Source organism: Juglans regia, chromosome 4, assembly GCF_001411555.2.
Source record: "Juglans regia cultivar Chandler chromosome 4, Walnut 2.0, whole genome shotgun sequence".
NCBI lineage: Eukaryota > Viridiplantae > Streptophyta > Magnoliopsida > Fagales > Juglandaceae > Juglans > Juglans regia.
Genome location: NC_049904.1, coordinates 17,462,918 through 17,474,762, shown reverse-complemented (window position 1 = coordinate 17,474,762; position 11,845 = coordinate 17,462,918). Strand labels below are relative to the sequence as shown.

Below are 11,845 nucleotides of genomic sequence, written 5' to 3'. Positions count from 1 at the left end.
AAGTGTAAGCCTCAAATTCCTAGCCAAAGCTCTTTCAAAGAAGTCAACTTGAAATCTATACCATAAATCCTGTTAGAATCATTTCCTACAGTCCACAGCATTACACCTACGGGAATTAAAATCTCAAATGTCTTAAAACAAATCGTTTTCCTAAAATATACAAAATATAAAATCTCAGATTTCGTGGGACATATTCCATAGGTCCACAAGTGCAAAAACCTTACATATAATCAAAAATCATATCTTGGAGCCCACAAAATTCTAGGACCTTAAGTCTCATCAATAAATCACTTTTAAAAATACATCATCTCTAAACTTCTGATTTCCAAAAACTCAAATCCATAAAATCTGTAGAATCTCAAACCTTAATTATCAACAAGAATATCTCTTAAACTCTACCAAATTATAAACATCAAATTGGAAAAATATTTCCTAAAGTCCCCAATAACCCAAAACCACATATACTAAAGTCTATTGAACCTCAAACCTGACATATCCTCATGATCATCTCATAGTCCTCAAATTTTTATACCTCAAATATGAAATTACATCCTAAACCCGCAGATATCCAAAACCTCATATGTTATAGTCTGCAAAACCTCTAAACCTGACTTTCACTCAAACTTATATCAATTTTGAAATCTAAACCTTCAAGTCATGTCTACAGCCTACAGAATAAGCCAATCAAATCTAAAATCTCAAATTTCCAAACCCTCAATCCATAAAGTCTGCAGAATCTCAAACCAAATATCTTCCGAATCATATCGCAATGCCTACATAATTCTAAAACCTTAAATGTCATCAACCACCTTATTATAGTTTACAGAATCCCAAACATGTCTCTGATATCAACTATAACGCTCCGTTCTCGAAGGTCCGCTAAGTTAGCTCTTGTAACCTAAAACCATCTCTCATAGCATATTTATATACTCCAAATTCTCCATCAAAATACAAATCCATTTATTCAAACCAAGTATATATGTTCCTCCACCGGAACACCAAAAATTACTTCAATGAAATAATTTAAAAACACCATAAGGATTCATAAATATCCATGACTCCAAATACAAAATAACATAAAATCATAAACATACTAAATAAGACTCTTAGACTCTTCAATAAAAACTTGTACCCTCTAGCACTTATTCCTTTATGATCATCAAACAATGCTACACTTCGTAAAATGGGTTGTTTGGGAGCAAAAAAGAAAATTGAGATTGTAAAAAAAACTCCAGACCAAACCATACAACAGAGGCATCCATACCCACCAAGAGAGGAGGAGTGGCACGAAGAGCGGGGGGGCGGAGGTCGAAGGTTGTCGGCACGACAACACATCAATCATGAGAGAGGGAGCAAAAGTGATGAGAGAAAGAGCAAGAGAGAGAGAGAGAGAGGGAGAGAGAGAGAGAGAATGGAGAGTGAGAGCGCGAGCACGAGAGAAAAGGGAGCAGCGTGTGAGGGACTCACCCAACGACGAACTTGCGACAAGGTGTGTAACGCCCCTGTCCCGGAAGGGTCAGAGAGTTACCTCTCAACACTTGAAATCATATCTCACTATGCAAATATAAACTCAAATTCCTCAATTACTCATAGGCCTCATTGCTTTAGACCATCTACTCCAAAATAAATAACTAAGAATACGATGAAGTCTCAAAATAAATGCCAACTTTCCAAAGTACTAAGTGAACAGAGTAAAATGAAACTATTCAATAAAAATTCTCCAATAACAAGTACCCTCTTTGTATTTAATAGACTATGCTCACAAAGCCTTACCCATGCTTCATTTTCTTGAACATCTGTTGAAGTATCCAAAATATCTGAAAAATATTGTGGAGATATGGAGTGAGTTATCAACAGCTCAGTAAGTAGAGGACATATACTAGCATGGAAACATGAGCATTTATAGAATACAGTATGCAAAACAAAATATTTCTTAGAGTTATCATGCAGAACAGAACATGTTTTCAAACGTAACAGAGCGATGATTTTAAGACATATAAAACCCATAGTACTTTGGCATAACATAACCTAAGCATCATCATCATATCAAAACATAGCATCTCACAGAGCATAGACCATGTTTCACCCCCGTGGTTGGGTTGTGCTAACACCTGTGGCCAAACCGGGCAGAGATTGAAGTGAAATCTTTCCCTTATTACTCTCGGAGCCCCGAGTGTGGACACAGGAAATACCACATAAAATCGCTTTATTTCCAAAGTGAGTGCACTCAGAGACAGAGAAGTTTGTACCAACCCAAACAGAGCAGAGCAGAGCATAACAGAGCATAGCAAAGACAGAGTCATATACAAAATTTAGTACACCATGCCAAAGGTTTTCAAATGCCATATCAAAAAAAAACAAAGTACCAAAATATAATCAGATCATTCTCACTTACTGAAAACAAAAGTCGGAGCATCTTTCTAAATCAATGCACAATTTTCTCAGATTCTCAATATCGCTCTTTTTCAAATTTCAGAGACAACATGACAAAATTTAACTTATGTCTACACAATGCATGTCAGAAACAGTTTCTATTTTTCATACAGATTTCATAAGTGATGCAAATAAACAGCCGTGGTTTTTTTCTTAAGTTCTCATTTCATAACAAAACATGCATAATTTTCAGAAAAGTCAACCTCAGTCTAAACCATTTGTGTAAAGTCTAGCATAGGAACCACACTTACTTGAATTTCTTAATTTTTCAGAATTTTTCCACAGCAGTACTAAACAAAAATCAATTGTCACCTATAAAATAGTCTCGTACTCCCATAAATATCCGAAATTAACACAATTTTTCAATACTTACAACTGAAACGCTAAGTAACCTATTTTTCTAAAAATCTAAATTTCTCGAAAACCTAAAATATGATAAATTTAATCTCTGTGTAACACCCCGTATTTTAGTGTATTTTTTTTATTGAAAGATTATTTGTTATTAATTTAAAAATTTATTCTCTTATTTTAAAATTGGTTGGATTTTTTTTAGTGGGTTTATTTTTATGATTTTAATTTTGTGAAAATTATTCTGAAGTGCTTTCTTATAATTGATTATTGTAATACGTTTAAATTATTTTTCATATTAAAATTAACTTGTTGTTGGGTTTAGTTATTTATTTTCATTTTAATCATTACGTTTGAATTATTTTATTTTACTTGTTGTTTTCTTTCCCTACATTTTCTCTTTCCTCTTTTTTTTTCTTCTTTTCTTCTTTTCCTTTCTTTCTTTTTCTTTTTCTTCCACTGCTTCCTGTGCGCCGCAACCCCTCCTCCCTCTCTCTATCCGTTTCTCTTCTCCCCTAGCCCGCCGCCGTACACCGGCGGTGACCGACACCGCCCCTCCTTCTCACCTCCCCTTCGACAGGCGACCACCTCCCTGTAATTTTAGCCCTCCTCGCGCCGCCGTTAGCCCCCTTGCACCACACCAAGCCGCGATACTCCTTGCGCCGCTGCGCCGCCGTCGCGCCACCTCCGGCCACCATCTTCTCACCACATCATCCTCGACCTCCTGGCAAGCCATTGGACCCAACCCCACCTCCGATCTATCACCAGTGAAGCCCCACCATCAATATTTTTGTTTTGGATATTTTAGCCTTCGACCGCCCTCTACGCCGCCACCCACGGCCAACCACCACTACCACTAGCTTCACCGACATCCCTAAGACTTACCCTATCAATCTCGGGTCTTCATTTACACCTGTTCAAAAGTGGGTTTTTGAGACTCATGGGCACAGTGCATTTGACACTATTTTGTTGCTGCTTTGCCGCTTCTAGCACCTCTGTGATCTTTCAAAAATTATATTACAGCATTGTAAGTATTTTTCCCAAATAACTTTTGAGATTTAAATGTATTTCTGCGCTAATTCATATTTACTGTGAATTTGTTGGTTGCGCCGGACTGAGTCCAAGGAGTAAAGGGGTCGGTTGGGTTTGATGATTGAGTTGTTTGTGTGAGATTGGTTTATGCTATAAAATTTGTTGGTTGTTTCGGGTTTAAATATTGGTGCTTTGAGTTTGACGTTGGTCATGGTGGATATTGGTGATTTTTAGGAAGTGATGATATATTTTGGGATTAAGAGGGTTTTAAGTGTTTTTTTTTTTTTTTTGAATCATCCAGAAATACTTCTCATTCATTCATAACCAAATGGTGCAAACCAACATCTGTTTACACTCTGTCACCCACAAGATGTTGCTGTAAATTATTACAAAGCATTTCTCGCTTAACAATATCAACAATCTCTATAGGTCCCTCTTCAATCCAGCAGCATTCCCCTTCAATTCTCAACGCCCTCTTAGCAAGTTCATGAGCCACACTATTGCCTTCCCTATAAATGAGTTCCACAGACCAATCTTGCCTATGAACCAGCCTGCTTCGCATCTCCTCAAAAAGCTGAGTCATCGAAGCACATATGATTCCCTTCCCTGCTACCCCTTTTATTACCCTTTTAGCATCACCTTCAAAAACCACATTTCGACCATCTAGTTCCACAACTAGATCCATAGCTCTCCATAAGGTAATAGCTTCAGCCAAATCTGAACTTCCACTAAACATCTTTGAGGCACATAATGAGAATAAAAGCTCTCCCTCATAATTCCTTGCTACTATACCCAACCCCACTTTGTTATTCGGTTTATCAATAGCAACATCGAAATTTACCTTTGTTACACCTTCATCTGGTGGCTTCCACTTTGTATCTTTCCTTCTTTGGATGTTTACCCCCTTGGTTTGGTTCCCCTCAAGTCTAGATTCTTGAAAACACTTGAGACCTGATATAGCAGCAACAATCACCTTACTTGGGCTATCGAACTTGCCTTCAAATACCATCCTATTTCTTCTGCACCATAAGCCTTTCAAGATCATGGCAACCTCTTCTACTTTTGTCTTCTGCAACTTTGACTGCATCTCAGCCCAAATATAAAAGAACTCCTTCTCTTCACATGTCCACTTCTGTAGACCACTCTGACTTTCTGCCCATACATCACTTGTAGCTGGATAGGTCCAAAGGACATGACATACTGTTTCTTCCTCCATACCATAAGTTTGGCATGTGGCAACCTCAACAACATTCTTCTGGGCCAAGCTCTTCTTTGTAGGCAATATATTATTCAGTGCTCTCCACACAAACTGCTTGGTAGAGTTAGGAACATTAAGCCTCCCTAACCCCTCCCATACATGTTTATGTTCCTGTCTGATTGAGCATTCCCCATAGTTTACTTTTTCCATGTCAGTGCATAAGTGGTATGCACTTCTCACAGAGAACCTTCCATCCTTAGTGAAGCCCTAAAAGCTTTTATCATCCACACCATGCCTACTCAGAGGTAGACTGTAGATCTGAGCAGCCTCTTCCCTACTAAATATTTCACAAACCAGCCTCTCATTCCAGCAGTGAATATCCTCAAGAACAAGGGAACTTACTTTTGAGTCAGCAGCTATAATTCTAACGGGTGATCTCACTTGGAAATTTACAGAATTGGGAAGCCAGTTTTGATTCCAAATAGATATACTCCTACCATTACCTACTCTCCACACCATACCAGCTTTGACCAGACCTTGTGCCTCTAACAAACTCCTCCACATGAAAGATGGCTTATACCCAAGCTTTGCCTCAATGAATTGGCTTTTCCTGTAATACTTTTCCTTAAAAATTTTTGCTACTAAGGATTTGACATTCTGTTGCAGCATCCATCCTTGTTTGGCCAGCATAGCCTTATTAAAAGTATTGATATCCCTGAATCCCATTCCACCTACCTTTTTATTTTCCCCCATTTTACCCCAATTCTGCCAATGAATACCTTTGCCTTCCTTTTTATTACTCCACCAGAACCTTGCTATCATAGCATTAATCTCATTGCTCAGCTTCCTTGGTAATCGAAACACATTCATGGTATAAGTAGGGATAGACTGTAACACTGCCTTGATCAGAACCTCTCTTCCTGCACTTGATAGAAATGAGTTTTTCCAGCTATGAATTCTCCTCCAAATTCTGTCTTTTATGCTCTTAAACGTTCCATACTTGGATCTTCCAACAATAGTTGGGAGGCCCAGATATTTCCCATAATCCCCACATATAACTGCACCAGCCTCTTGCAAAACATCCCTTTGATTGAGAGTACTTGTATTAGAGCTAAACAGGATAGATGTTTTCTGTCTATTCAGCATTTGGCCAGATGAATCTTCATAGACCTTCAGTATGTCAATTATTGTCCACCAATCCTCTTTACTTGCTCTATTGAAAATCACACAATCATCTGCAAAAAGCAGATGAGTAATTCTGGTTCCACCTCTAGCAGCAGCTACTCCCTTCATTTTCCCTTTAGCTTCAATAGCACACAATAGTGAACTCAGGCCTTCTGCACATAGGATGAAAAGGTAAGGAGACAGGGGGTCTCGTTGCCTCAATCCTCTAGTTGGGATAAAACTCTCCCCCTCCTTTCCATTTACCAAAACAGAATAAGAAACTGATACCACACAGTTCATTATCAGTTGGACCCATTTTTCACTAAAACCCAGCCTCCCCATTATAGACCTCAGAAAATTCCACTCAATTCTGTCATATGCTTTTGACATATCAAGCTTTAAAGCCATGCTTCCTTCTCTTCCTTTCTTCCTTGTCTTCATAGTGTGTAGCATTTCATAGGCCACCATAACATTCTCAATTATTGACCTACCTGGTACAAAAGCACGTTGGAAGCTAGATATTATAAGGGGTAATACATGCTTAAGCCTATTTGCTAACATCTTAGCAATAATTTTGTACAAGACATTACATAAAGAAATGGGTCGAAAATCATTCACAGATAATGCCACATCAATCTTTGGAATTAAAACAATATTAGTATGGTTCAAAGAACCAGGCTTACCACCCCCATTTAGAACATCAAACACTGCCTCACACACCCGAGGACCCACAGCTTCCCAGTGATGCTAGTAGAAGGCTACTCCAAACCCACCAGGCCCTGGAGATTTAAAAGGACCCATTTGATGTAGGGCATCAAACACTTCTTCCTGGGTGAAAGGAGCCTCCAGATCAGCATTCATCTCCATTGTCACCCTTTTGTCTATGCCTTGTAAACATGTCTCAATATCAGCTTCCTGTGGATTAGAGGATGTATAAGCCTTCTGATAATGATTCTGGAAAGCTAGTGCAATATCAGCCTCTCCGAACCTCATGCTTCCATCATAATCCTTGACTTTTTTAATAACATTCTATTTTCTCCTCTGTGTGGCACATGCATGGAAAAATCTGGTGTTCCTATCCCTTCTTGGTACCAATGCCTTTTTGCCCTTTGCCTCCATTTGAGATCCTCTTTATGCAATAAATCTCCCACTTCCTTCTGTAACTGCACTATTTCCACTTCATTTTGTTGATTTTCTTCATCTTGTAACTTTTTTAGCAACATAGACTTATCTTTCAATTCTTTCTCTAAGGCTGATCTAGCAACTTTACTCCATTTTGCCAAGCCCATTCTACAAATTTTAAGTCTTTGTTGAACCTCTCTTACAGGATCTTCCCTTGTGCCCTCCTTCAACCACACCTCACTTACTAATTCCTTACATCCTTCTTCCATGCCCCAAGCCACTTCATATTTAAACGAATGCTTATACTCTCTAGGACCTGTAATCTACTGCCAAAAAGAAAAGTATAAAGGTCTATGATCAGAACTTCTAGCAACCAGAGTATATATTTTAATTGTGTTAAAATAGTCTAGCCATCCACTGTTTGCTAATCCTCTATCCAATCTTTCTAATATAAAAGTTGAATCTTTGTGTCTGTTGCACCAAGTAAACTTTGAATCTGTCCATCCCAGATCATATAGCTCCCCCAACTCTAGAACCTGTCTGAACTTGTTCATCTGAGCTACACTTCTCACATTTCCTCCTCTCTTCTCATCTTGTGTTAAGATTTCATTAAAATCCCCACAAATAAACCAAGGCATGTTATTTGAGGGTTTTAATGACACCAAGATATCCCACGATTCTTGTCTCTTACTAACCTCAGGATGCCCATAAAAACCAGTAAACTGCCACTCAACAACCTCCTGATCAGCCTTAATATGTGCATTAATATGGAATCTGGAATAAGACTGAATTGACACCCCTATCTCAAGCTTCCACAATAAAACCAACCCTCCACTTCTTCCCAGTGGATCAACCACAAAACAACCCTCAAAATTCAATTTTCTCTTTAGAAATTCCCATCTATATGAATCTAACTTAGTTTCCATCAAGAAAACTAAGTCTGGTCTCCTCTCCTTCACTAGACAATGAAGGTCATGAACTGCACGGGGGTGACCCAACCCCCGGCAGTTCCAACTTAAGGTTTTCATTGTTCTTGGTGGCGCTACTCAGCAGCCGCCACCAAGTTAACATATGCAATGGAACAATCCCCTTCCCCATTGCCTTTTAATCTCTTCCTTCCCTCCTCATTCGCATAACATTCATCTTCATTTACTACTCCCCTTTTCTTAGACCTGGTTACTACTTTCTCCTGCGTGGTCATACCTTTCTCCCTCGCACGTTTCTTCCGCCCTCCTTTGCTACTACAAAGCCTACGTACATTGTCCACCACATGGTTCTCAGCACATGTTTCAGGAAAGCATTCTGCAGGAATCAGACTCTCATATGCCTTCCCCTCAGTTCTCAACGTCGTTTGTATCTGATCAATATTAAAATGGCCTGACCCCAAGCCCAGGCCCAGGCCCAGACCCGAAGCCATCTCATCATTATAACTACCCTTCTTATCAGCCAAATTTGAACTCTGGTTGACACATCCCGATTTCCTCTCCTCGTTATCTCTCATCTGTGCTCTACCCTTATCACTAGCTCCTTCAAACCCATCTGATTCAATCTCCTTATTTTTCATAACTGACAGCATATCATTCCCCTTCTGTTGAGTACATGCTACAAATTCAACGCTCTCCTCCTCATCCAAATTCAAATTTGAATTTGAATTAGCCCCTTGATTTTCACCATTTTGCTCACCTAAATTAGTTTCTGGTTTCCCCCCCTCCTCTGGTCTCATCTTCCACCTCTCGCTATCCCCATGGCTAACCTTCCCACTATAATAACTCCTCCTTGAATACGTAGACTCTGCACGAAGCCATGGGCCAAATTGCATTATCTTTTCTGCATGCTGAGCCAAATTTTCACTTTTCGACGTACATCCTCCTGCTTCATGAGCTATATACCCACACATAAAGTAAATTTTTGGCAGTTTTTCGTATTTAATTGGAATCCAGACTTTATCACCCTTCACGCCAATCATTCTACCTCTTGGCAATGCTTGGTGCAACTTCTTTTCAATCTTGATTCGTAGGAACTTACCCCATCCTATCCCATCATCCGGGATATCCACATCTAACACATTGCCAATTGTCTTACCGATCTGCACCCTACACACTCGGTTCATATATGCTAATGGCAGGTTGTGGAACTGCACCCAAAACTCTTCACAATCAAACCTGATTTTATTTGGCTGGATAAGCCCATCAAATAACTTCAAAGCAAACAAACCATTATCGAACAACCATGGTTTCCCATCTAACACCTTATACTTGTCAGCATGTGTAGCAAATGTTACTGTAAAAACATTTTCTCCGCACTCTTGAAACATTGCTTGTTTACTTATTTTCCAAACCTTAGCCATTGTTGAGGAGATCACTTCATTGCATACTATACGATCCGTAAACAACTTCCCCACCAGACTTCGATCACCCTTTTCCTTTGTTTCTGTCACCCCTTCTATTTCTAGATCCAGAACACTCGCCTCACTCTCTAATAATCTCAACTTACTCCATCTCTCCCGTATATCATCCATCTTCTATTACTTGAAAACCAGCCCAAGCAATAGATCTCTCCAGTATCTACCTTAAACTCCACATTGTACCCTCAGAGAGAGAACGAGAGAAGACTCTTTATATATATTAAGACTTTGTATTAATTCTGTGAATAGTATTCAGTGTTTAGATATTAAAATAGGTTATTTTAGAAACTTAGGCTTAAATGTCGAAATTTGTGATTATTGAAAACTTACGGAAATTATGTTATTATTTTTATAGGTGACAATTTATATTCAACTCGACATTTTTGAGGAAAATTGTGTAAAGCTAAGTTGTCCAGGTAAGCGGGGTTCCTATGCTAGGTTTTATATAAGTTAATAAGACTGAGGTTGATTTTATGAAAACTTGCATATTTTGTGATATGATGGGAACTTGTGAAAACAAAGATCAACCTCGGTCACTTATCTGCATTATACATGAAATCTGTGTGAAGAAAAGAAAAATATGTTCTGACACGCATTGTGTAGACATGAGTTAAATTCTATCATGTGGTTTCTGAAATCTGAAAAAGGGAGCGATATTGAGAATATGGAAAATTGTGCATTTATTTAGAAAGATCTTCTGGCTTTTGTTGTCAGTGTGTGTAAACTGTCTGATTCTGTGTTGGTACTCTATATTATTTTGATATAACATCTGAAAACCTTTGGCATGATGTACTGGTATTTGTATCTGACTCCGTCTCTGCTCTGCTCTGTTTGGGTTGGTACCAACTTCTCTGTCTCTGAGTGCACCCACTTTGAAAACAAAGTGGTTTTATTGTGGTCTTTCTTGTGTGCACACTTGGGGCTCCAAGGAGAATAAAGGAAAGATTTCACCTCTATCTCTGCCTGGTTTGGCCACCGGGGTTAGCACAACCCTACCAAGGGAGTGAAACATGGTCTCTGCTCTATTTGATGCTCTGTTTGACGCTATGTTTTGATCTGATGATGATACTCAGTTTATGTTATGCCAAAGTATTATGGGTTTTACGTGTCTTAAAACCATCGCTCTGTTACTTTTGAAAATATGTTCTGCTCTGAATGATAACTCTGGAAAATGTTTTGTTCTGCATGCTATATTTTGTAAATGCTCATGTTTGCACGCTAGCATATGTCCTCTGCTTACTGAGTTGTTAATAACTCACCTCCTATCTTCATAATATTTTTTAGATGATGTGGAGAGTCCAACAGAGGACCTGGATTAGATTGGTGAGCATGATTAAGCTGGGAGAGGATGTTAGAAGAAGGAATTCAGATGTCCTTTAGTTTTAATGTCTTTTAGATTTAATTATATCTTGGGCTTGGGTTTAGTTGAAGTTATTAGTTTGGTTTATTATGACTACCGAGAGATTTTGGATTCCTTAGTTTATTTTGCTGCAGTAATGACTTTGTAGAGTTTCAATGTGGTTATTTAGAGTACTTGAGATTGAGTTTTACTAATAAAGTCTTAGAGTTTTATTTTAGTTGTGTTGGGAAACATGTTCTTAAGTGACAGGTAGTAATTCTCTAGGCCAACCGGGTTTGGGGCGTTACACTCTGACTAAAGTATTAAATCCTAACCAACTTACTATTCAAAAATCAAACTATCAAATTTAATACTAAATAACATAATTATACCAAAATTCCTTTTTAGGTTATACAACAATAATTATTTAATAAACTAGATCATAATAAAATTACAACATTATCACTTACTTTTGAGAGAAAACCTTACTTAAAATCAATTTAACTTATCAAAATAATTTCAGTAAATATAGGTAACTTAGAGTTTACTAACACATATTAAAAGTTTAAAACACAATAATTCAACTTGTAGTAATAATGTAATTTTATTTATTTAGTAGACCAACTAAACAATAGCTTCTGTAATAACCCGACATCATTAATTTGAACATATTTGATTGGATTCAGTGAGAAATTTCATTCCAAAGTTACATAATTTTAGGACAACTTAAAATTGATGACTTTTAAGTTTTTTTTTTTTTGGGGGGGGGGTATTTTTTAATTTTCATTCCTATTAATTGTTTTTG

At 38.0% G+C, this 11,845-nt stretch overlaps 1 protein-coding gene across 1 annotated transcript; it reads right to left on the bottom strand.

The window, feature by feature from the left end:
- Positions 1–4,162: 4,162 nt before the first annotated feature.
- LOC108979851 lies at positions 4,163–5,221 on the bottom strand. The gene has a single exon (XM_018950618.2). The coding sequence runs from the start codon at positions 5,219–5,221 to the stop codon at positions 4,163–4,165; it is 1,059 nt and encodes a 352-aa protein (XP_018806163.2).
- Between the last annotated feature and the right edge of the window lie 6,624 nt (positions 5,222–11,845).

Excerpts from the sequence above, each read along its gene's own strand:
- LOC108979851 (XM_018950618.2), bottom strand. The coding sequence starts at position 5,221 with ATGGAAAAAGTAAACTATGGGGAATGCTCAATCAGACAGGAACATAAA.